This window comes from Gopherus evgoodei, chromosome 8, assembly GCF_007399415.2.
Source record: "Gopherus evgoodei ecotype Sinaloan lineage chromosome 8, rGopEvg1_v1.p, whole genome shotgun sequence".
Taxonomy (NCBI): Eukaryota; Metazoa; Chordata; order Testudines; family Testudinidae; genus Gopherus; species Gopherus evgoodei.
The window spans coordinates 42,369,289-42,395,690 of record NC_044329.1 but is presented as its reverse complement, the minus strand read 5'-3'; the positions used below and the strand labels follow the sequence as shown (position 1 = coordinate 42,395,690).

General features: G+C 47.9%; 1 protein-coding gene and 1 long non-coding RNA gene across 4 annotated transcripts in view; one reads left to right on the top strand and one right to left on the bottom strand.

Moving 5' to 3' along the window:
- Positions 1–15,256, bottom strand: part of LOC115656830 (DAP3-binding cell death enhancer 1-like) — a 35,582-nt gene extending 20,326 nt beyond the window's left edge. Inside the window, 7 exon segments of the mRNA XM_030573984.1 lie at positions 2,461–2,604; positions 3,040–3,110; positions 3,158–3,206; positions 3,209–3,221; positions 4,440–4,560; positions 13,126–13,252; positions 15,004–15,256. Of these exon segments, the coding sequence (XP_030429844.1) occupies positions 2,461–2,604; positions 3,040–3,110; positions 3,158–3,206; positions 3,209–3,221; positions 4,440–4,560; positions 13,126–13,252; positions 15,004–15,238 (760 nt within the window). The 5' untranslated portion in view covers positions 15,239–15,256.
- A 184-nt stretch (positions 15,257–15,440) lies between these two features.
- Positions 15,441–26,402, top strand: part of LOC115656831 — a 38,668-nt gene continuing 27,706 nt past the window's right edge. For all 3 annotated transcript variants that reach the window (XR_004001762.1, XR_004001763.1, XR_004001761.1), the window contains exon 1: positions 15,441–15,524. This is a non-coding gene — a long non-coding RNA (uncharacterized LOC115656831). The remainder of the gene's footprint in view (positions 15,525–26,402) is intronic.

Sequence of the window (26,402 nt, the reverse complement as noted above, 5' to 3'; positions counted from 1 at the left end):
GATGGAAGCAGCAAATAAGGCAGAGGCTGCAGTGAGAATATGTACTGAACAGGTAGCTAGCCATTCAGTGAAAACCTTCCTGTAGCAGCATTCTGGACTATGTCAACAGCATCCTCCTCGATGCACTGCTGCTCCAGGACACTCACAGACACAGCCTCACACTCACTGACACCAGGAACTGGAACATATGCTCTAGTTCCAGCTGGAATTGTTTTGGGAAAGTCTCTGGCTTGTGTTATATAGGGGGGTCAGACTAGATAAGTAGTGGGCAATTTGCGGCTCGTCAGAGTAATCCGCTGGTGGGCCGTGAGACAGTTTGTTTACACTGACCGTCCATAGGCATGGTCGTCCGCAGATCCCAGTAGCCGCGGGTCACCGTTCCTGGCCAATGGGAGCTGCAGGAAGCGGTGCGGACTGCAGGGACATGCTGGCTGCTGCTTCCCGCAGCTCCATTGACCAGGAATGGTGAACTATGGACACTGGCAGCTGTAGGCAGCCGTGCCTGCGGATGGTCAATGTAAACAAACTGTCTTGTGGCCTGTCAGCAGATTGCCTGATGGGATGTGTGCGGGCCTGCAGGGTGCAGGTTGCCCACCACTACACTAGATGATCGCAATGGTCCCTTCTGGCCTTGGAATCTATGAATCCTCCACTTCTTAGTGACATCAGCTCTCCGAATGGAGAAACTGCCATGATGGGTCATCTGGATTTATAGCTTATTACAACAATTTGTAACCCACTAACACCCTCTTTTTGTCTTATGAGTACAGGGGGGTTAATGAGCCACTTCACCTTGAATGGTTTAACATAAAGTGTGTTAACGACTTATGCTAATCATAGAATCATAAATATTAGGGTTGGAAGAGACTTCAGGAGGTCATCTAGTCCAATCCCCTGCTCAAAGCAGGACTAATCCCAACTAAATCATCCCAGTCAGGGCTTTGTCAAGCCGGGCCTTAAAAACCTCCAAGGAAGGAGATTCCACCCCTTCCCTTGGTAACCCATTCCAGTGCTTCACCACCCTCCTAATGAATAGTGTTTCCTAATATCCAACCTAGACCTCTCTCACTGCAACTTGTTCTTGTTCTGTCATCTGCCACCACTGAGAACAGTCTAGATCCATCCTCTTTGGAATCCCCCTTCAGGTAGTTGAAGGCTGCTATCAAATCCCCCCTCACTCTTCTCTCCTGCGGACTAAATAAGCCCAGTTCCCTCAGCCTCTCCTTGTAAGTGATGTGCCCCAGCCCCCTAATCATTTTCATTGCTTTCCGCTGGACTCTCTCCAATTTGTCCACATCCCTTCTGTAGTGGGGGACCAAAACTGGACGCAGTACTCCAGGTGTGGCCTCAACAGTGCCTAATAGAAGGGAATAATCACTTCCCTCAATCTGCTGGCAATGCTCCTACTAATACAGCCCAATATGCCGTTGGCCTTCTTGGCAACAAGGGCACACTGCTGACTCATATCCAGCTTCTCGTCCACTGTAATCCCCAGGTCCTTTTCTGCAGAACTGCTGCTTAGCCAGCTGGTCCCCAGCCTGTAGCGGTGCATGGGATTCTTCCTTCCTAAGTGCAGGACTCTGCACTTGTCCTTGTTGAACCACATCAGATTGCTTTCTTTCTAAACAATCTGTTGATATACTATTTTGCTGTGACACTAGGAGTTCCTTTTAAAGACCCGAGGAAGAGCTCCGTGGCTCGAAAGCTTGTCTCTCTCACCAGCAGAAGTGGGTCCAGTAAAATATATTATCTCACCCATCTTGTCTCTCTAATATCCTGGGACTGACATGGCTACAACGATAAGACCCAGTGATGGCTTACTGGTAGGTAACCCTCCAACACACACCACTTTTACCACCCCCTACAGCAAACCATCAGGGGATGCAGCTCTTTGCAGGTTCAACCCTCCCACAGCAAACTGACAGGCTGCTCATGATCAAAGTTACCTCAAAACCTGGGATAAGGTAAAGCAGTGGGTCTTTTTTTTTACTTTTTACTGGTGACCCCTTTCATGTATCAAGCCTCTGAGTGTGATCCCTGTAGTAAATTAAACACCCTTTTTAATATATTAACACCATTATAAATGCTGGAGGCAAGCGGGGTTTGAGGTGGAGGTTGACAGCTCGCGACCCCCCTTGTAATGACGTTGTGACCCCCTGAGGGGTCCCAACCCCCAGTTTGAGAACCCCTGAGCCAGAGAGATGGGACTCCCTACAATTCTGACTGTGAGGCAGGTTTCTAATTGCTCTTGAGGCTCTTTCCTGGACTCTTTCCAAGTCAACACCCCTTCTGAAGCAAGGACACTAAACTGGACATAGAGTTCCAAGTGCCAAGGCAATCAAGCCCATCCTCAGTTGCACCATAGGCTCCTTCCCCACCTCCAGGAGACACCTTGGGCTCCTTGAGATTCCCAAAAATCCCTGCCTTGGGTACCCTGCCCCATACACCCTGGTCTGGTACCTGTTTCTGGGCAGAGCTGGTGCTTTCCTTGCCCTGAGGGGATGCCAGAGGATGGATTCTCTGGTGCAGCATCTGGAATCCCTCCCAGCAGGAAGCAGGGCACCTTCTGGTTACTGTGGCAATTGGATGAACCTGCAGCTGGCACTGAAACACAGAAGACAAGCCCCAACACCTGAAAGTCATGCAGGATGTCACCTGTGAGACATGCCTGGGGTCGCCCCTCCAAGTTTGGCAGTCCCTGGGGCCCTGAGCATTTGCTCAGAGCTTTCCCACTCTGAGCATGAGGCCAAAGGGCAGAAGAAGAGAGAATTCCAGAGTCATGGGCAGGGAACACAAGGAACCTGCTATGTGTCTCAACCCAGAAGGTGCCCAAGCCAGGATGAAAGGATAGGATGTTTCCCAGCGACATGACCCCCAGGCTCAGAGTACTTCACACCTGCTGGCTCCCAATTTCAGACTGACAGATGCCTTCTGCCCAGGGAGCACAGCCCTCCTTGTACCCTCAAGCACTTCCACAGCAGAGACCCTCAACTTACAGTCACCCTGGGCCCCTGTTCTCCTGCAGGAGGCAGAACTGACCTGAGTGCTGATGAGGCAGCAGAGAAGAGAGGAACCCACCCACTCGGGGATGCCTGTCCTCTCTTCCTGCCTGCAGCTGGAGGAACCCACCCACTCGGGATGCTGTCCTCTCTTCCTGCCTGGCACGGGGCTCAACCATGGGATCTGCCTGGCCAACTGCAGAACAGCACAGCTAGTGCACCCTAAAGGAAGGAAAAGATACATCAGAGAAAACAACCACCCTTCCACCAGCACACAGCAATTCCTTTCCATTGGGTGCCCAGACACAGCAGAGCATCCTGCCCACAGCTCCCTGTGATGAATTGGGACTGTTCTTAATGTTTCCTCTGAATCCTGTGTGAGTGCCTCAGTTTTCCCTATACATTTCTTAAGTCTCCAGTGTGCATAAATGGCAGACACTCTGTATCCTGGCAACAAATGGCTGGGGCCCTTCCCCTTGCAAGGGAATAGCTAAAAGTGAACAAAGATCAGGTGACCTCCTGGCCTGGGAAAGAGAAAAAGGCCAGAAAGGAGGGGCTGGAGGCGGTTTTTTCAGTTGGGAGCTGGCTGGGGACGGGAAGTGAGGGCAGACAGGGTTGTCTGGCTTGCTGGGCCCCAGAATGGACCCATCTGAGGGGTCCCATTCTCTGTACCTACAAGCTCTGTTTTAGACTGTTTTAGACTGTGTTCCTGTCATCTAATAAACCTCTGTTTTACTGGCTGGCTGAGAGTCACGTCTGACTGCGAAGTGCGGGTGCATGCAGGACCCTCTGGCTTCCCCAGGACCCCCTGGGCAGACTCGCTGTGGGAAGCGCACAGAAGGGCATATGATGAATGCTCCAAGATCAGACCCAGGAAGGTGAAGCAGTGTAAGCTTCTTACCCTGAAGACAGTCTTCTCCAAGGGAGAGGAGGCTCCCCAAAGTCCTGACTGGCTTTGTGGGGAGCAGTTCCTAACCATCGCCCGGGGACTCCGTGACACTTCCCACCTACACAGCATCCCAGCTGCAACTTCCCTCCACAGTGCCATATGCATCCCGTCCACAGCTCCCCAGACATCCCTGACTCCCCTACCCCATTCCCTCAGGGCATCTCAGGCTGAGCTCCCCACCTCACTCCCGAAAGCATTCCATCTGTTGCTCCCCATCCAACTCAGCTGGCCACACCATTCCCACAGGGTGTCCACCCCACACACCTCTGCAGGGCATCTGGGTCACAGTTCCACAGCTACCCATCTAGCCACAGCTTCTTCCCTCCAACTACCCACATCCCTGCAGGAGCTATCTTGATCACAGTTCCCTTCAACCCCCAGCTGCAGCTCTGCCAACTCCCTCTTCACAGGTGCCTTGGCCACAGTCCTTTTATAGAGGCATGCATTGGTTGCAGCCCCCTCCTCCACCACCAGAGGAGACTGTCCCTTACCCAGGTGAAGGCATCGAGGACTGTGTAGTGAGGCTGCAGGTTCAAGAAGGGTCTCTGCGCATTCCCTTGCTCCCAACCATCTCGACCCCATCTGCTCTGCCAGGCGGCTGAGAGAAAATAACTGGAAAACAAACAATAACGTAAAACTCCTTTCCCTGCAAAACTAGGTGAGATATGAGCTCTCTAGACCACAGTTAAGTCAACCAGAGTTTTCTATTTAGACCTGAACTTTCAAAGCGCTCTACAATGCAAGACAGACAAAGTCTGATTTGAGACCTGAGGGTGGGTTTGCAGTGCAAATCTGAGGTCCATCGATGCAGGGGCTCAGGAAATACAGGACCTCACCCTCCCTGACCTGCTTTTAAAATTTTCAGGTTATGAGGCTTTTGACAAAGACCTGGGGAAAAAACTATGGCCATGAGCCACATAAAACTAGTACAGTAGGACTTCCTGATCCAAATTAGTGTCCAGCACCAAGAACCAGTCTGGTAAACGAATATTTCAAGTTACTGCACTTTCATTCTGGTTCTCCCAGCACTAAACTGAGCTACTATAATTCCGAGACAGCTGACACAGGCCAGACCTGGGTGGTTTACTGCAGTGTAGAGACGTCCCATTCTGGTTCTCCCAGTGGTGTACTGAGCTTCTGCATGCAACAATCCGGAGTGGAGACAGGAAGCCACTGCTTATGTTCATTAGTGCTCTCAGTTTTACAGATCAGCCTGAAACTAACTTCAGACCAGGGGTTACGGCACAAACACAAGGTCATTAGGTCAGGTGGTTCCCAGGATAAGGCACTCCCATCCGTACACATCCAACAATGACCTGGCTCTGTTTATCAGCCTGTTGTAAAATGTACATGCAGAGTACATGTACTGACTTGAAAATGTGAATGTCAGGTAAGGACCAGGAATAGACTGAAGAGAACAAATCTGGGGGCATTTGCACAGAGGTTCCTGAGAAGCAGCCTCCTCAAAATGACCTTTCTGCCAGAGCAGCATGGCATGAAAATTGACCTGCCAGTTGAATGCCTGTATGATGTACTATGTGGGAAACTTAGCATCAGTTAAGGGGACTCCCACGCTGTGTCAGGAGAGCAGCTGCCAGCTCAGTTTCTCTGGAGGCTTGCTACTGCAGGTACAGGGACAGAGCTGGCAGCTGTGGGGTCTCGACACCCCTTAAGCCAGCTCCCAGGGAGCCAGCAGTAGGCCATGAGAATGAAACATAACCTCACTCCTTCCTAACCCTGCCATTTTCTCTGTACTCAGCACAGCTCCAATCCACCATTCTCATCCATGTCTCCTGATGCCCATGTCACAGGATGCATCAGGAAGCACCACCAGCAGCTGGTGCGCCACACCTGACACTGACATCTCAGGAGGCTCATGGCTACAGCCGTAGGGATCAGAGCTTTAAAAACTTTAATGCCACTATTCACCAATTCTCCTTCTGTATTCTCGCCAAGCTGGCAGAGGGAATTCAGTGCTGCTTCTTGGCTGCTCCTGCCTCCACAGCACTAACTACAGCTCTGTTATTCACTTCCCTCCCTTTAGGTGACACCGCTTGGTGCGCTCCCTGAGAGGTACTGGGTGGGAAACAGGGCAAGCAGCAGCAATGTGGGCAGTGGCAGAGGCCGCGGCAATTAGGGACAGTGAGGGGAGCCCAGTGTGAGGGTGGGAAGGAATGCAGAGAAGATAGATCTGGGATGGAGCCATGACTTGGACAGTCTCTGGTGCTGTGGATAAAGCTTAGCCGAGATGCTGGAAGGGCAAGGATTGCAGAAATTATCTCAGCCAGGACCGGCTCTAAGTTTTTTGCTGCCCCAAGCAAAAAAATTTTCTCACGTCCCCCCGGCCCCGCCCCAACTCCGCCCCTTCCCCGTCCCATTCCAACCCCTTCCCCGCCTCCTCCCCCAGCCATGCTGCATTTCCCCTCCTACTCCTCCCTCCCAGGTTTGCATGGGAGGAAGGGGGGAGAAGCGGAGTGGCGGTGTGCTTGAGGGAGGAGGTGGAGGTGAGCTGGGGGGGGAGCGGTTCCTTTGCCCCTCCCCGGGTTACTTCCTGTGGCCTTCCCCGTGCCTCCCACCACCGCAGCTCACCTCCGCTCTGCTTCTCCCCGCTCCCTCCCAGGCTTGGCGCAAAGCAGCTGATTCGCACAGCAAGCCTGGGAGGGAGTGGGGAGAAGCGGAGCAGTGGCGTGCTCAGGGGAGTAGGGGGCAGTGGAGCGGAGGTGAACAGTGAGGGGGGTAGTGGTTCCTCTTCCCACCCCCAGGTTACTTCCAGCGGCCCTCCCCACACCCCCCCACCACAGCTCACCGCCGCTTAGGGCCGGCTCCCATTTTTTTGCACCCCAAGCAAAAAAAAGCAAAAGGAGACGAAGTCTCACTTGGAAGTCTCCCTTGGAAAGTGCTGCCCCAAGCACATGCTTGAAGCGCTGGTGCCTAGAGCCGACCTTGAACTCAGAAAAGCAACTAGAGGGCATCTGGGCATTTTCCTGCTCTCGTTACTCCCTCTGTTCCTGGATTTCATAGTTGCAGCTGTTGCCAAGAGCACTCTTTATTGCCTGGCTTGGCAAGAATGTTCCAGTCCAGCCTTCTCAGGGCTTCTAGGCCCCTGTGCTACTGCTGTATTGCTCTCTGCAGGGCAACGTGCCTGAAGAGGATTCACAAACTGTTGCAGATGCCTGCCTACAAATTAAGCATTGCCTTGTGCCAGCGGCCACACTGATTGCTGATTCCTTTCTAGGTGACATGTGAGGTCCTACTGGTGACCTATAAATATGGCTTGAAAACGCCACTCAGCCAATGGCTTAGAGCAATGAAAATGAGGATGAGTAACTGGGCTGAGTTCCCACACTGAAATGGCTTGAGTGCTGGGTTCCGGCATGAGGTGACCTGCTCCAGCAAATCTGCAACCTCTTCTCCATTCAGGACAATGCAGGGAGTAGGAAAGTGGAGCGGCTGAGAGCCCAAAGGCAGAGCAGCAAACTGAGCAGACTGGGACGGGGGCAGATGAGAGGGCCAGATGCGGGAAGCAGAGGTACTGGTGAGGGTCTGTTACTGACCATCAAATAAACCAGAGGACAGATGGCTACTCCTATCTGTAATGTATGGACAGAAAAACTATGTTGTTTTGAGAGGCCTTTAGTTTAGGAGACATGTTGGAAGGTGTCCTGCAGCCAACAGTAAAACATCATTAATTTCTAAACATTACAATTTTCTATCCCAAAAGGACAACATTGGCTAACCCATCCTGGTTCAGTGGCAAAATAAAGGCGGCAATTAGATATAAAAAAGCAATATATAACAAATGGGTAAAAGGGGAAATAGACAATCATTATGAATCAAAAGTTATGATGTGCAGAAATATAAGGGAAGCTAAAGATGGAAAAAATCCATGGTTGACAGGACTTCATATGGACAGTATGAAGGAATTGTTTAAAGTATATTAGGTACAAAAGTATCCAAGCAATGGTGTAGGCCTGTCACTATATGGAGATGGTAAAATTGTTAATGATGATGCAGATAAGGCAGAAGCATTAAATAAATGTTTCTGTTCTGTGTTTGGAAAGAAGGAGAATGACACACTCACATAACATTAGAATGAGAAAGTACTTTCCAGTACATTAGTAAATAAAAAGGATATTAAACTACATCTACTAAGGACAGATATTTTTAAATCATCTGGCCCAGATAACTTGCAACCAACATTCCTGAAAGGGTAGGCTGAAGAGATCTGTTGTCTGCTGATTTTTTTTTTAACAAATCTTAGAATACTGGGGAAACTCCAGAAGACTGGAAGAGTGCTAATGTTGTGTCAATATTGAAAATGGGCAAGGGGGAGGATCTGGGTAACTATAGGCCAGTTAGTCTGACATCAGTCTCATACAAAATAATGGAATGCTGAGCTGGGATTCAATGACTAAAGAATTAAAGGAGGATAACACAATTAAGGCCAGTCAAAGTGGTTTATGGAGAATGGATCTTGTCAAGCAAATCTGATTTCATTCTTTGATGAGATAACAAGTTTGGTTGATAGAGGTAACTGCACAGATTTAATGTACTGTTTTTTGTATGGAAAGAGTTTGACTTAGTTCCACTATGATATAACACACCCAGGGCTGGCTCCAGCGTTTTTGCTGCCCCAAGTGGCAAAAAAAAAAAAAAAAATTAAAAAAAATCTGAGACGCAAATACTATGGCAATGGCGCTTCATTCTTTGGGGGCAGTTCGGCGGCAGGTCCTTCCCTCTGAAAGGGACTGAGGGACTTGCCGTCCCACCCCTTTCTGCTGGCCGCCCCAAGCACCTGCTTGCTGCCCTGGTGCCTGGAGTTGGCCCTGAATACACCCCTATGTTCACACTCAATACACTATTGTAATAATCTTTGTACAAAGTATGCCCTGTAAGGCATCATTTGAAAACTCAATTTGCCGTTCAGTACTGTCCTGATAAAATGTGTGGCAACATTGTATATGAAGTTCTAAGATTCTCCCGTATGATGTTATTAAGGCTATGTCTATACTAGCACTTTTGTAGGAAAAACTTCTATCGGTTGGGGTGTGACCGACAGATTTCACTGACAGAAGCGCCGATGTGGACAGCAGTATGTCGGTCGGAGACGGTCTCCTGCTGACACAGCTACTGCCGCTCATTGGTGGTGGTTTAATTATGCCAATGACAGAACTCTCTCCCGTTAGCATAGAGCGGCTACATGGGAGACCTTACAGCGGCACAGCTGCAGCATTACAGCTGTGCCGCTGTAAGGTCTGTAGTGCAGCCATATCCTAACACATGTTCCAAATCACACAGCTTTGCCCAGGCAGAAGTCAGGTCTGTCCTAAATAAAAAGGAATGTCTGCTTGGCTTAATTTGGATTTAAGTAGTAAATCAAGCAGGGAGAGAAAACAAAGAAGTTCAAAGGTGGAAAAAAGCTCAGCAGGGAATATCCTTCCACACAGACTCTTTGTCTTCTGGGTCTCAGCTAGAAATGTTTTTCAAGAGGGGACTGAAACTATAAAAAGTTGGGACAAACATCCTACGCATCCCTTTCTCTCTCCCTGCCTATTGCTTTCTCTGCACCTGAAGAGACAAAGGAGGCAGCTGTTGGATTCTGGGGGAGGGTCCTGACCCGCGAGTTTGGTCAGTAAGAGTGCTGAAAGCATGTGGTGAGAAAACAAACTATATTAGATTCAAAGCAAAGTTAAACTGAGCACCCAGATAGCATTCTACCTTTATTTTTCTTGTAAGCAATTCTGACTTTTACACTTCATTACTTGTACTCTCTTACAAGCTTTTTCTCTATAGTTAATAAACTTGTTTTAATGTGTTCGCTGAAATGTCCAGGAACACCATTTGGGGTAACAAGTTGTGTGCATATTATTTTTTCAAAAGAACAGACTCAGTATATTTGCACTGTACAGGAGATGGCTCGACAGCACAGACATATGTTTCTGGGGGAAGATCTGGGACTGGGAATGTGCTTGGCTCACCCTCTGGATTCTTTAAGACTGGTAAGAACCAAGGGGTGGCTGGCTGGCTGCAGCACACACAGACATAGCGAGGAGTGACTTACATACTACAGGCTGTTTGTGAGCAGTCCAGGTTGCTGGCTCCAGCAGCAAAGCAGTGAAAAGGGCACCCCAAGTTACAGGGCAGGGGTGACAGATACTCATTGGTCTGAACTGTACCTTGGTATGTCACAACATTCTGGGTTTTAAATGAGCACTATACAATATCAAGCCATACTAAAAGGATTAAGAACTGGCTAACTGACAGATCATCTTGGAAGGGAATTTTTCTAGTGAAGTTCTGCAGGGATAGGTATTAGGCCCAACACTATTCAATATCTTTATAAAGACCAGGAAGAAAATATAAAAGAACCCACTGATCAGATTTGAAGATTACACAGAGATTGACAAAGTAGCATATAATGATGAGGACAAGGTAGCTATACAGAGCGACCTGGATCACTTAGTAAGGTGGGACCATTCAAATAGAATGCTTTTTAATACAGCCAAATAGAAAGTTATACATGTAGGAGGGAGGAACGCAGGTCAGACCTACAGACTAAGGGATTTGGAACAATTACATTTTTTTTATTTCTCTGCTCTCGCACCAATAGTGACTGCTACAGCTCCGGGCAAAAACCTGCAGCTCCACTGCTCCAAGCTCCAGCTCCGGGCTCTGCTCCAAAGCCCTGAAGGAAGCATATTCTGGAAGACAGGGACTCTGACAAGGATTTAGGGGTCATAGTGGAACATGAGCTCCCAGTGTAATGCTGTGGCAAAAGGACCAATACAGTCCTTGGAGATATAAACGTGAGTGCAGAGAGCAGAAAGATAATTTTATCTCTGTATAGGACATTGGTGAGACTGATATGGAATACTACATCCATTTCCAGTGTATGCATTTTAAAAATGATGTTGAAAAATTGGAAAGGATGCAGAAGAGAGCCATAAAATGATGTAAGGGCTGAACAAAATGCCTTACAGTGCCAGACTTAAAGAGATCAGTCTGTTTAAAGTTATCAAAAAGAAGACTGAGATACTGGGTACTAAGGTACTCTTTAATCTAGCAGAGAAAAGCAAAACAAGAACCAATGGCTGGAAGATAAAGCCAGACGTTTAAAATAGAAATAAAGCACAAAATTTTAAGACAGTGAGGTTATAAACCATTGAAACAAACTAGCAAGGAAAAGAAATGGTGAATTCTTCATCTCTTGATGGTTTCAAATCCAGGCTGGCTCCCTTTCTGAAAGATGCTTTAGCTAAATACATGTTGCTGGGCTCAATACAGAGGCAACTGGGTGGAATTCAAGGGCCTGTGTTATATAGGTCAGACTACATGGTCTAATGGCCTTAAAATTTTTACTCTGTGAAACCCAGGACCATCAACGACAGAACTGTGGTGGGGAGGAGGTGGTGGAAGGGGAATACAGACAGAAATAAGCATGTGCCTGGGGGAGAAATGCATAGAACCTCCTGCAACGTTTTAGCAACCCGAGCTTTGCTTGGGCTGCGTGGACCTTTCTCACCCTGATTTCTCTAGGATCATTTCAGTTTCAAAATTCAACCTTAAGCACTATTGAATTTTGAACCCCTCATCCTCTGTTCCCCCTGGGTTGGAGAAGCAGCCACTCTATTCCTCCCCTAGCCCTGTCTTACTTCCCTGGGACACCTATTTCTTCCTCCCTCACAGGGACCACCTGACTGGGCATAAGGACCCCATCACCTAATCCTGCATCAAGGCCAGTGAGAAGGGTCCTGGCCCCACAGCACTGGATCCTTGTCCTGATCAGTTGAGAGCACCTGAGCACCCAATCGCCAGCAGCAAGCACAAGTTATATGTAAATTCTAATCCTGCCAGTAGTTTGTCAGACTACACTGGCTGATGTACTGATGACGAGCCAATAACCGAGCCACTAGGCTCAGTCTTCAGGCCAGCAGTGCTCAGTAATGTTTTCCAGGCATGTATAAAGCCTTAAACGGGTCAGGCGTGAGAGGTTGAGTTGGGAGACCCACTGTGAACATTTACATTGTTTCCAAGCACTCAGACAGCAGCTTCACATCAGCAAATCACCATCCTCCTGAAGATGAGGCAAAGGGCAACGCAGGGCTGGAGAGGAGTGGAGAGTGTGTGAGGCACAAAGCAGCTGCATTAGCCCTGGGTGCCATTCACTGCTGCTGGAGGAAGCAGCAGCAGCCAAGCACTACCCTGGTGTCTAGCTCTACTCTGAGTAGGAAAAGTTACATGATAAGATGGCAGAGCTCCAGCTTAACAGCAGCTTTGGAGCAGCACCCACTCACTGTAAATGGTGGTGAGGTTCCTGTGTAGACATGGCCAGGGTACAGCACAGGAAGACAGGCTGTGCCACACTGTCAGACCCATGCTGCAGCACCAGTATGACTCACCAGTCGGAGTGCTGGGGAAGAGACCAGGAATGCACCCTGACCTTGGGCCTGCACAGACTGGCCAAAGGGGTTCCAGAGCACCATGGAGACCTCACTCAGTCACATGCATGCACCCATACTGAATGCCAGAGGATATACAAAGGGTTTAGCTAGAACACTCTCCCTAGTGTGGATATCTGAGGCAGGAGGGGAAGAGATAAAGGGAGGAGGACTATGCTGGAGGTCTGCCTGGTGCAGTAGGGAGAAAGACATGGGGTAGGAGCCTGTGACCAGAGGTAAAGCTGAGTTAGGTTATGGGAAGGGCAAACAGAGAGAAAACCAAGACCTAGATTAAAATACGATGACTTCAGCAATTCCTTAGATCACCATCAGGAAAAGGAATTTCATGTTGCAGTTCCTGAGAATAGGGTGATCTTTACGGTATGTTTGCTGCTGTCTCCAACACTGGCTGAGGTGAAGGGATGGTATGACCAGACCAAACCCAAATGGGAACCATTCCTCAGGACTCCCTTTTACAGTTCTTGCCTTTGGCTAAGAAGTCCAGTCCACGCAGACCACAAAAGCCGCTTCCCTGCTGCCTACAGGCATAGTGGGCACTGAGGATTATGAGAGAACCCTCAGTTGTGGCTCTCCCTCAACACAGAATGGGACACGTGGGCTATGCAGGGCTCTCCCTTGGTTCCCTGACCCTCATTCTGCATTCTAGCTGGGTACCACACTGTAGAGGCTGCCCAGATCTCCTCCCTGCTTCCCCCATTGGAAGGCTACCCATCCTCACCTCTGTTCAGATGGAGTCTGTCCAGCACTGATTGCTGAGGTGGTGTTCCGGAACTCCTCATTGCTGGGGAGGGTTGGGATCCCATGGATAGAGCTTGAAGCATTCAGCACATGGAGGCGATGAAGGGCTGCATGTGGAGTTAGAAGGAGAGGGAACCAATGCATTGGGATTCTGCTGGGAGGAGATTCCAGACACTCCAGCATGTAGCTCGAGGACAGAGCAGCCTCCCCAGCATTAGGACATGCTCTGTCCCCTCGCGAACACTGGGTCCGGCTACATAAGGGTGTCTGTACTGCCTCACTGGCATGAATTCTGCTCCACAGGGACCCAGAGACCTCATTCTCCGTTCCCTTCAGGAGTGAACTGGTGTTAGCACAAGGAAAGTCAAGCCCCCATCTCTAGTTATTTGGGGATCAAGCAGCCTGAATTGGAAGCTGTCAGAGCATTTCCAGTCTAATCCTCACTTGGTGTGGAATTTCCAGGAACTCTCTTGTTTGGGGCAGAAGTTCCCAGCCTCAGCATTCATCCAAAGAGGAAGGATGGATTGCAGCCAAAACTGGCTCAAGAAATGTGGGCAGCAGTGGCTGTTATGCTTCTGCCATGGAGGTCATAAAGTTCCCTAAAAATGCGGTATTTTGAATTTTAGGAGAGGGGTAGTCGTGTTAGTCTGGATCTGTAAAAAGCAACAAAGAGTCCTGTTGCACCTTAAAGAGTCCTGTGGCCAGCATGCGTCTGACAATATGGGTATTCACCCACGAAAGCTTATGCTTCAATACATCTGTTAGTCTTTAAGGTGCCACAGGACTCTTTTTTGAATTGTAGGGTTAATTGAAATGGAAATTGTAGTTTAGCAAGTACTTGAATTCACTAGAGGCAGGCAGTCACAGCTTAGTGAGCATGTACTAAATGAAAGGTGGGGGGGGGAAGCTCCCTTCCAGGTAAAGAAAAAGGAGTAGGCACCTGACCAAAACAGCCAACAGGAGGCTAGAACTTTTTAAAATGGGGGGAAAAAACTTCCCCTTTGTCTCTTGTTCTCCGGAGGAGACACAGAGCAACAATGCTACAAGAAGTAATGCAATGTAAGGTATAAAAATTCATCTTCCCTACCTAGAAGAAATCATTGGACAAGGTATGTTTAAGTAGACACAGGTTTATTTCTTTATTTTGGCTTGTGAATCAAGGTTTTTTACACCCTCATTTTAAAAAGTTCTAGCCTCCCACTGGCTCTTTTGGTCAGATGCCCATTCCTTTTCCTTTACTTGGGGAACTTTGTTAACCCTTTACAGGTAAAACAAGCAGAAAACGGCCACGAAGAAGGACTTCATAGCTAACTGGCTGGCTAGGTGTTCATGAAAGAGAGCTCTTATTCCCCCCCTCCTTTCATTTATTAGACTAACCAACCTTCCCCACGCTGCATGTGTAATTGAGCCACTGAGTTCTGGGAACGCTGTGCTGAGCCAGCAACAGGCAGGGGAGGGAGTTAAGGGCTGGGCCGGGAGGCTGATTGCTAGGACCTGCTAACAGGGCTGGACCGCCTGGCTGGGCTCTGGGAACGTTACGGGCCCAGGACAGCAGTTGAGGCAGCCAGCACGGGGGAGCCCATGGAGACTTGCTAAGAAGAAAATGCGACCTTGCGGCGGGAAGGGGAAGTGGGCCAAGCCAGCCCTTCTAGCCCTAGCCCCGTCAGGAGCTGCCCAGCCGGGCTGCTGGTGCCCCCGGAGTGTGGGGCCGGGCTGTGCCTGCGCTCAGGCTGTCCCCGCTGCGGGCTTCGGGACATCGCCCAGCCCCGACTTTGCAGCGCTGCCAAACCCCGGCCCGGCAAGGTCGCGACTCTCGCGATAAGCAGCGTGTGTGTGAGCCCCGCTCCACACCCCTGACCTCGGCTCAGCAGCCCAGGCAGCCGCCACATCTTGCTCTCGCGTCCCGGCTCCCAGAGGGCACCACGCGGGAGACCACAGAGAGGAAACGTCAGGGGTAGAGGGGCCCCGCAGAAACCATGGAGAAGGAAAGTGAGGCCTAGAGGGAGCCAAACGAGCCCATAGAGAGGTAGCGAGAAGGCTAGATGGGACACACCAGAGAGGGTGCGTGACCGATAGAACGCCCACGAAACCATAAATAAGAGGTGTGTAGACTAGAGGGACCTTATACCATAGCGAGGCTATGGAAAGGCTAGACGGTGCCAATCGACGATAGAGAGGCAGTATCGAGGCTAGACTAAGCCGGAACCATAGAGGAGGCACATGCTATAGAGAGGAAATCCGGGACGCTGGAGAGACAGACTGCCGAGAGAATCTGAGGTTGGGGGCCAGTCGGCCCCACTCGCACGGAGACTGGCAACGTGCGGGCTGTCGGGCCCTGGAGGACCGGTGGGTGGCTGGGGCAGGAGCCCGTTCACGCAGGTGATGGTCGCTGATAGTGTTGCTAACTTTCTAATGGCACAAAACTAAACACCTTTGCCCTACCCCTTCTCCAGGCCCTGCCCCCAGTTTGTTATATTCCCTCTCCCTGGAGTGCAGGAGGTGGTGAGGCTCTGGGGTCAGGATAGGGGTTTGGGGTGCAGGAAGGTGCTCCAGAATTCAGTGTGGTGAGGGAGGGGGCTGTGGGTTGAGGCAGGGGGTTGAGGTGTGGCAGGAGGTGTGGGTTCTGGGCTGGGGGTGCAGGTTCTGGCCTGGGGCTGGGCATGAGGGGTTCAGATGTGTGAGGGGGCTCTCAGATGGAGCAAGGGGTTGGGGTGTGGGGGGGTGAGAGCTCTGGCTGGGGGTGCAGGCTCTGGGGTTGGGTTGGGGGGTGAGGGATTTGGTGTGCAGGCAGATGCTGTGGGTTTTGGGGGGTGTCAAATCTGGGCATGGGCTTAGGTCATGTGGCTCCTGGTCAGAGGAGCACTGGGGCTAAGGCAGGCTCTGTGCCTGCCCCAGCTCCACACTGCGCTATAGCAACAGCCAGGCCAGCTCCCAGTGGGACACACTTTATGTGGAGTCCCGCCTCTGGATGAGCCACAGGACCAGGGACGCAGCTGCCCAGCTGAGTGCACATTGGCTCGTGCTGGGAGTAGGGCCATAGCCCTCAGTGATAGTCTGCAAAGAGAGGTTATCCTCTCTGCACAAGGAGGTAGGTGCAACAGGGGAGGCCTCTTGAATCATACTGAAAAAGGGCAATTAGCTAGTTATTTTTGGTGCCTGTACACAAATGCAAGAAGCCTGGGAAACAAGCAGGAAGAAGTGGAAGTCCTGACACAGTCAAGGAACTATAATCTGAGTGGAGTAGCAGAGACTTGGTGGGGTAACTCAGATGACTGGAGCACTGTTATGAATGGGTATGAACAGTTCAGGAAGCAGGAGAAAAGGTGGAGAACTTGTACTATATGTAAGAACACAATATGATTTCTCAGAGCTCCAGTATGAACTGGAGAAAAGCTTGTTGACAGTTTTTAAGTTTAGAGGTGAGAGCAACAAGGGTGATGTCCTGGTGGTATGAGGTAGGACGAGGCTTTGGACGCTAACAGAAGTTTCTAGATCACAGGTCCTGGTTCTCATGGAGGACTTCACTCACTTCGATATCTGCTGGGAGAGCAATACAGCAGTGCACAGACAATCCAGGAAGTACAGGGGACAATTTCCTGGTGCAAATGCTGGAGGAACCAAATAGGAGCAGAGTTCTTGTTGACTTGCTGCTTACAAACAGGGAAGAATTAATAGGGGAGCAAAAGTGGATGGGAAGCTGGGAGGTAGTGACCATTTGATGGTTGAGTTCAGGATCATGACAAAAGGAAGAAGGGAGAGCAGCAGAATACAGACCTTGGACTTCAAAAAAGCAGACTTTGACTCTCTCAGGGAACTGATGGGCAGGATCCCCTGGGAAAGTAGCATGAAGGGGAAAGCAGTTCAGGAGAGCTGGCTGTATTTTAAAGAAGCCTTATTGAGGATGCAGGAGCAAACCATCCTGATGTGCAGAAAGAATAGTAAAATATGGCAAGCGACCAGCTTGGCTTAACAGAGAAATCTTCAGTGAGCTTAAATACAAAAAGGAAACTTACAGGAAGTTGACTAGGGAGGAGTATAAAAATATTGCTTGAGCAATCAGGAATGCCAAAGCACAATTGCAATTGCAGCTAGCAAAGTATGTGTAGGGTAACGAGGGTTTCTACAGATATGTTAGCAACAAGAAAGGGAAAGTGTGGGATCCTTACTGAATGGGAGAGGCAACCTAGTGACAAATGATGTGGAAAAAGCTAATGTACTCAATGTTTTTTTTCCTTGGTTTTCACAGATAAGGTCAGTTCCCAGACTGCTGCACTGGGCAGTACAGTATGGGGAGGAGGTGAACAGCTCTCAGTGGTGAAAGAACAGGTTAAGGACTATTTAGAAAAGCTGGACATGCACAAATCTATGGAGCTGGAAGCAATGCATCTTAGGGTGTTGGAGGAGTTGGCTGATGTGATTGCAGAGCCATTGGCCAAGGGCAAGTCATGCCTGATCAACCTGATTGCCTTCTGTGATGAGATAAGTGGCTCTGTGGATATGGGTAAAGCATTGGATGTGATATACCTTTACTTTAGCAAAAGCAGCAAAGAATCCTGTGGCACCTTATAGACTAACAGACGTTTTGGAGCATGAGCTTTCGTGGGTGAATACCCATTCTTCAGATGCATGCATCTGAAGAAGTGGGTATTCACCCATGAAAGCTCATGCTCATGCTCCAAAACGTCTGTTAGTCTATAAGGTGCCACAGGATTCTTTGCTGCTTTTACAGATCCAGACTAACACGGCTACCCCTCTGATACTTTACTTTAGCAAAACTTTTCATACAGTCTCCCACAGTATTCTTGCCAGCAAGTTAAAGATGTGCGGATTGGATTGTAACAGGGATCGGCAACCTTTAGCCCACAGCCCTGGCAGATTTGTTTACCTGCTGTGTCTGCAGGTTCGACCGATCGTGGCTCCCATTGGCTGCAGTTTGCCGTTGCCAGTCAATGGGGTGGCAGAAAGTGGTGGCCAGCACAATGCTCAGCCCCCGCCGCTTCCCGCAGCCCCCGTTGGCCCGGAGCAGCAAACTGCAGCCAGTGGGAATTGCAGTTGGCCAAACCTGCAGAGGCAGCAGGTAAATAAACTGGCCCACCAGGGTGCTTCCCCTGGCAGGCCACGGGCCAAAGGTTGCCAATCCCTGGACTATAAGGTGGATAGAAAGCTGGCTAGATCGTTGTGCTCAATGGATAGTGTTAATGGCACGATGTCTAGTTGGCAGCCGATATCAAGCGGAGTTCCCCAGAGGTTGGTCCTGGGGCCGGTTTTGTTCAACATCTTCATTAATGATCTGGATGATGGGATAGATTGCACCCTCAGCAAGTTTAAAGATGACTGTAAGCTAAGGGGAGAGGTAAATATGCTGGAGGGATAGGGATAGGGTCCAGAGTGACCTAGACAAATTGGAGGATTATGCCAAAAGAAATGTGATGTGGTTCAACAGGGACAGGACGGAAGAATTCCAGGCAGTGCTACAGCCTGGGGACCGACTGGCTAAGCAGCAATTCTGCAGAGTATACCTGGGAATTACAGTGGATGAGAAGCTGGAATTGAGTTATGTGTCCCTTGTTGCCAAGGAGGCTAACAGCACATTGGGCTGTATTAGTAGGAACGTTGCCATCAGATTGAGGGAAGTGATTATTCCCCTCTATTCAGCACTGGTGAAGCCACATCTGGAGTTTTGGCCTCCCCCACTATAGAAAGGGATGTAGAAGTTTGGAGAGAGTCCAGCAGAGGGCAAGTGATTAGGGGGCTGTAGCACATGACTTATGAGGAAGGTTGAGGAGGATTTGATAGCAGCCTCAACTACCTGAAGGGAGGTTCCAGAGAGGATGGAACTTGGCTGTTCTCTGTGATAACAGATGACAGAACAAGGAACAATGGTCTCAGTAAGCAGTGGGGAGCTCTAGGTTGGATATTAGGAAACACTGTTTCACTGGGAGGATGGTAAAGCACTGTAGTTGGTTACCTAGGGAGGTGGTGGAATCTCCATCCTTAGAGGTTTTTAAGGCCCCAGCTTGACAAAGCCCTGGCTGGGATGATTTAGTTGGTGGTTGGTCCTGCTTTGAGCATGGGTTGGACTAGATAACCTCCTGAGGTCTCGTCCAACCCTAATCTTCTATGATTCATTAATATTAAACAACAAGAGGGGAGAATGCAAGCCAAATAGGGAAAGAATAGGTTAAAGAATATTTAAATAAGTTAGATGTATTCAAGTCAGCAGGGCCTGATTAATTTTTTCTTAGATTACTCAAGGAACTAGCTGAAGCAATTTTGGAACTGTTAGTTGTTATCTTCAAGAATTCAATGGAAGACACAATGAGGTCCCAGAGGACTGGAAAAGGTCAAACATTATACCTGTCTTTAAACGGGGAACAAAGAAGACCCAGAGAGTTATAAACCAGTCAGCCTAACTTTTATATCTGGAAAGATACTGAAACAAATTATTAAATAATCCATTTTTAACCACCTGGTTAGCTGATATAGTAAAGTTATAAGGAATAGCCAGCATGGATTTGTCAAGAAATCATGCAACCAACCTAATTTCCTCCTTGACAGAGTTACTGGCCTAGTGGAGCGGGGAAATCTGTAGACTTTGTATATCTTGATTTTTAGTAAGGCTTTTGCACAATCCCACATGAATTCTCTAAAGCAAACTTGGGGAAATGTGGTTTAGTTGAAATTACTGTAAGATGAGAGCACAACTGGTTGAAAGGCCATACTCAGAAAGTAGCTATCAGTGGTTCACTGCCCAACTGGGAGGACGTATCTAGTATGGCTCCAGAACTGACCCCTGAGGAACCTCACTAATCAATATGTTCATTAGTGACTTCGAGATGGAAGGGAGAGTAGACATATAACATTTGTGGAGGACTCCAATTTGTGGGAGGGGTTACTAGAATTTTGAGGACAGAGTATGGGGAGATTTTGGCAAACCAGTAAAGTGCCTGGAAACCACTATGGCTTATTGTTAAAGCAACCTATTAAGCAGTCTCAGCTTGACCAAGGCAGGAGGGGAGGGGAGGGGATTTGGGGTGCCACAGAAAGGACAGCTGACCCAGCATCCTTGCTGATAAGAATTGAGTTGAAGTTGCTGATACACGCCTTTTAAAGAGCAGATGCCAGGAATGTCTATTGGGGACTCAAGGCTGCAAACCCTGGAAAAACCCACACCTGAAGGAACATCTTGCTTGATCCTTGAAACTGCTTACTTAACAAGTGTTCTTTAAGGGATATGTCTTCTATACTAATGTGTAAATAAGAGGAAAAAGTTTGAAATAGTTGGATTCATTTGGGGACTCTTTTTGGACTCTCCCTCTGGATACATCTTGCCGTCCCCACCAGCAGACAGAAGATTTGGCCAATAGAAGCCTGCTACTTTGTCACTCGAGAGCCACACTCAGCTTTGGTAATTATCAAAGATTGGGGGTGTTTTACTAACTTGTTGCAGATGTGTGTAAGTGCTTGAGACTAAGTAAAGTTTAGCTTTAAGTGAAAGCACTCTTGTGTTGTTCTGTTTATGCCAGCCATCTCTTGGTCTGACAGCCATGTCTCCTTGATTATTTTCCTGATACCACCTTGCACAGAGTAAAAGTTACAAGAGCTTTGGGTTGAAAGAGCCCTGGGTAACAACCCAATTAGAATTCCAAAGGATCTTGATAATTAGAGAATTGGTCTTAAAGCAACATGATACATTAATAAAGACAAATGCAAAGTACTACACGGAGGAAGAAAAAAATCAAATGCACAACTTCAAAATGGGGAATAACTAGCTAGTCAGTAGTACTGCTGAAAAGGTCTGGGGTGGATAGTGCGGATCCAATATTGAGTATCAGTCAACAGTGTGATGCACTTGCAAAAAAGGCTAATTCCACTCTGGGGTGTACTAAGGGAACATTGTAGTGTAAGATCTGGGAGGTAATTGTTCCACTCTATTCAGCACCAATGAGGCCTCAACTGGTATTGTGTCAATTCTGGCCACACTTCAGGAAAGATTTGACCAAATTTGAGAGTCCAGAGAAGAGAAACAAAAAATGATAAAACTTTAGAAAACTTGATTTATGAAGAAAAGTTAAGAAATGGGGCATTTTTAGACTTGGAAAAGACGACTGAGGGGAACCTGATAACAATCTTCAAATAGGTTAAGGACTGTTACGAACAGGATAGTAATCAGTTGTTCTCCTTGTCCAGGACAAGAAGAAAGGGGCTTAATCTGCAGCAATGAAATTTAGTCTAGCTGTTAGGAAAATCTTTCTAATTGTAAGGGTAATTAAGTTTGGGAATTAGGCTTCCAAGAGAGCTTGTGGAATCCCTGTCTCTGGAGGTTTTTAAGAACAGGGTGGACATACACTTGTCAAGGATAGTCTGCCTCATTTACTTGGTTGTGCCTCATTGCAGAGGTCTGGACTTGATGACCTTTCAAGGTCCCTTCCAGGTCTATAATTCTATGATATCTAAAGAAGGCAAGTGAATTGTTGTCTGCAGATTGCGTATCATGTGTTGCCTGCTCCCATAAAACTGGATTACAGTTGTTGATATTTCTTGTTTAGTGTTCCTTCATTCAGAAGATGCTGCTACACTCAGCATTCCCTCTAATTGTTGCCTATGCATGTGCAGAATGAATTTTATTGTATGCACCAATAGGAAGTGATGTGTGTCACACACAAAATTCATGTATGGGGGGTGGGCTAAGGGGGTTTGGAGTGTGTGGGGGGCTCAGGACTGGGCAGAGGGTTGGGGTGAGGCTCTGACTGGGGAGTGTGGCTCTGGGGTGGAGCTTGAGATGAAGGGTTTGTGGTGTCAGGCTTCCCCACGTCTATAATGGTGGAAAGAAAAACTCCCCCAAGCTCTTTCCCTGCAGCAGCACCTGGGCTAGGGGGGGGAGAGACGCCTCTCTTCTCTGGGGCTAGGGGAGAGGCATCTCTCCCCTCCGCAGCCTGAGCACTTGTGTGGCAGTTAATTGGCTGCTGTGCAGCTGCGCAGCTTAGAGGAATTTAGGCTATACCCATTTCAGTACATTGGTGATCCAAATGAGCTCTCCTCCTGCCATCTATTGACAATCTGGAGGAAAAGATGTAATGAGCAGACTTTATTTGCATAGACACACCTACTTTGCCAAGGTGATCAGTCTTGACTGTTATTCAGATATGAAATTTGCAGAACTACTAATGGTGCTGTGTAACCTACCACTTAAGGGATAGCTAATACGATAACAATTTTTTAAAAACAGGCTCCAGAGACAATCCTGACAATTAGAGGCCGCTAAGCCTAACTTCAGTCATTTGACTCTTGTGTTTAATGTCATTTGACTCTGTGTTTAAAGACAGAACTTACTAGACTTAATTGAGAGTCTGTGTCTCTTTCCCAGTGATCACTACAGCTGAAATCATTGATAGACTGGTCTAGGAGTCTGAGCCTTAGACCTATGTGGGGACAGTGTTTCAGTAAAAGACAGCATAGAGGATGCAGTGGCAGTGAGGTTCCTCCATACCCAGTGAAGTTACTTGAGCTGAAATCACTGAAAAGTGGCTGGGTGGTGGAACCTCAGAACACAGCATGGTGGACAAAGGCAGCGTAATGAGAGACACCACAGCACCAGCACCAAAGGTGTCACTACTTGCTGGGCTAGGTGATTGTGGGCTATAGGACCAAGGACACAAGAGTACAGAAGTAGTTGGAACAGCAGAGGCAGCAGCAACTATGCAAGCAGCAGTAGCTGCCAGAGCAGAAAGCAGCAAGAAGTGGCAGCAGCAACAAAGAGGCAGTGGCAGAGGCACCACTCACATTCTTCTCAGAAGCTGGAGGTGAATCCCTGATTCACCCCTGATCTTCAGGACTTTGCTGACCTTGGACATCAGACTGTAAACAGTGTGCAGCAAGAGGAAAGAAAAAGTGGCATGTTAAAGGGACATTGTCCACTGGACATTCAAAATTTCAAGGTGAGCAAAGGACTACTGCCCAGGATACTTGGTTGGAGTTTTTATTTAGTGTTTGCATGCTTTTGAGTCATTTTCCTGTAAATGAATGCTTTGTTCCCTCTCCCCCTTTGATAAAATTTCTCTTTTGTTATATAGACTCAATGCTTGTGAATGGGGGAAGTATTATCTTTTAGGATTTGTCTACACTGCAGTTAAACACCTGTGGCTGGCCCATGCCAGCTGACTCAGGCTTGGGCTAAGGGACTGTTAATTGTGGTGTAGATGGTCCAGCTCAGGCTGCAGCCTGAGCTCTGGAACCCTTATACCTCTGAGGCTACGTCTACACTACAGGATAAATTCGAATTAGCTTAAACCGAATTTTATAAAACAGATATGTATAAGTCAATTGTGAGAGTCCACACTAGGCACATTAATTCGGTGGTGTGCGTCCATGGTCCGAGGCTAGCGTCGATTTCTGGAGCAGGTGCACTGTGGGTAGCTACGGTAAATAATGAGGCCAATAGTGCCAATTTGCGTCCACCACCTAACCCAATCCGATATAGTAATATCGATTTTAGCGTTACTCCTCTCGTTTTGTAGGAGTACAGAAATCTATTTAAGAGGCCCTTTAAATCGATATAAAGAGCAGTGTAGTGTGACGGGTCAGCATTAAATCGATTAACGCTGTTAAAATCGGTTTAAGCAGCGTAGTGTAGACCACGCCTGAGTCCTAGAGTGTGGGCTCCAGCCCAAGTCTGACCATCTACATCCATATTAAACAGACGCCTTAGCCTGAGTCAACTGGCACGGGCCAGCTACGAGTTTTTAATTCAGAGTAGAACACATCCATAGAGGTAGTCAGGGGAGGTTTTTACTTTTTCCAGATTGTTGGGTGGGGGGCTTGAGGTGGTTCGGTTTTGTAATGTTAAGAGAAACCCCTAGGACATGGAGCCCATCCCTTGTTGCTGCCAAAACAACCTGGCAGAAGAGTTACGAAGGAGTTTGCTTTTATGTGGCGTCAGCAAGAGAGTGTTACAGAATACACTTTAGCTGCACCAACTGAAGAAGCAGTTTCTGTTTAAGCAGCCTTTTTTCCAAGTGCTGTAACATCTTCATGTGCAGATCAGATTGTCCTGGACATTGGTGGGCTGGCAGAGAGCTCGTGGGTCACTTGCTCAGGGTGTATACACTACCAGGATACAGGTCTGGAATGTTGAACAACAGTGTCCCCTTAACTCTCCTAGGCTTGGATGCCTTTTACACTGTTTGGTGATCAGAACATCAATGCTTGGCCTGCTCACACTGCCTTCAGCATGCAAATTTACTCCCAGCTAAATACATGAGCACTCTGAGTAGTCACCTCAGAATTACATACAGTGCCACTTCCATGAATTTCTAGTCCCAATCTTGTCCCCCGAGCAATGTGCATCTTGTACTGTCCAGCACACTGCTGAACAACGCAAGCTCATAGAAAGTCTCTCAGTTCATCAAAGGAAAATGATAATGCACCAGCCTTATTATCCCAGATGGAGTTTCCCCACACTCTACTGCAAACACACTGGGTTAATATAAACAATAAGATAAAATCTATTGGTTGTAGTTAATAAACTTAAGTGATTACAAGTTATGATGCATAAAAGTCAGGATTGCTTACAAAAGAAAATAAGAGTAAAATGCAAGCTAATGGCTAACTTAACAAATTAAACAAAATTCAAAGTGAAGATTGCTTCATCGCACGCTGCAGTACATTTCACAGGCTGGGTTTCCTTTCAGTCCAGGACACACGCATCCTTAGTTCAGTGTCTTCAGGTGTTCATTGATGTCATGAGCAGAGATGGGAGGAGGAGGAGGTGAGTTGGGGAGTTTATTATTATAGCCCTTTCCCCTCTTTAAGAATTATCCCAGCTGGGTGCAGGCAACAAGTAGTCTCTTGTGGAGCACTGGGGTTTGAACCATCCCTGTGATGAAATGTAAATGTCTTCTTCACTTCTTCCCTCTCTGGAGATTGGCTGCTTAAGCAGGTGGTAGTCATTCACACTGACCCCAGCGAGGTGTTATCGTTGTCTCTGAAAACTGATTTGTGGGTGTAACCCAGAATACAATATATTTCAGTAACAATCTTGTAACTTCACATACAGAGTTGCTATACATTGTACAAAATGTATCAGTCTTGTAAAGTGGTGAACATAATGGTATAGGCTGTCACAGAGGGTCCCGGTTGTGACAGATGGACCCCCCTTCCAGGGGTGCCACCTAATATACTGGGTTTTACTAAGCCCGTCTGCTCCACCAGCCTGAGTGCCCTTACACTGTTTTGCCGAGCCAGGATCTCCAATCTCCTCTAGCATACACACAGTTAGGGACCACCAAGCTTTAGAATCACACACAGTCTGCAATCAGCTTTGCATGCGAAGACTCAGCTAGGAAACTGCCCAGCAGTCAAGCCCACACTCCCTCTGGAGAGTAAACCCAAAATTGTATTGTCTTGTGCAGCACAGAAAACTGTACAGTGTAACTCATGAAATTTCCTCCCTCCCTCAGGGTGGAGGAAGATTTGCACAGCTTTTTGCCCACGCCGCCATGGCCCCAGCCAGTTATGAATTGAACTAAACTGGGGTTTTAGGAAAACAAAACAAGTTTATTAATTACAAAGGATAAAATTTAAGTGAATATAAGGAATAAACAGATCAAAGCAGATTACTGAGCAAATAAAACAAAAAACACACAAACTAAGCTTGATACACTAAATTAGCTGGTTAATAGTAGCAAATTCTCACCTTAAATGTTGTTTTATGCAGGTTGTAGAGTTTCTTGAAGGTAAACTGCACTGCTCGCAGTTTAAATCTCTAGCTATTCCTTTCACAGGCTAGACATTTCTCACCTGGGCTCAGCCCCTGCCCCATCTTAGTTCCTTTGTTTTTTCAGGTGTTTTCAGCAGTCTTCCTTCTTGGGTCAGGAGGCAGTGGAGAAGAGCCTAGATTAACTCACTCCTCAACCTTAAATAGGATTTGCATATTGCAGGAATCCCTTGTTTCCCAGTTTGACCCCCACCCCCCCTCTTAATGGAAAAACCTGGAAGTCCAAGATGGTATCTAGTACAAAATGACATGATCATCTGAACCTGGAGTGTCAAAAACAGCATCCCAGGAAACGTTTCAAGGAGGGAGATTAGCATCTTCAGAGTTCTATTGTTCTCCTGAATGGCCCATCCAGGCTGACTGCATACTATCCGTGTGGCATTCCCCAAGTTGTAATTGTTACAATAGTCAGTATTCCTAACTTCAGATACAGAAATGATACATGCATATAAATAGGATAATTATATTTAGTAAATCATGAC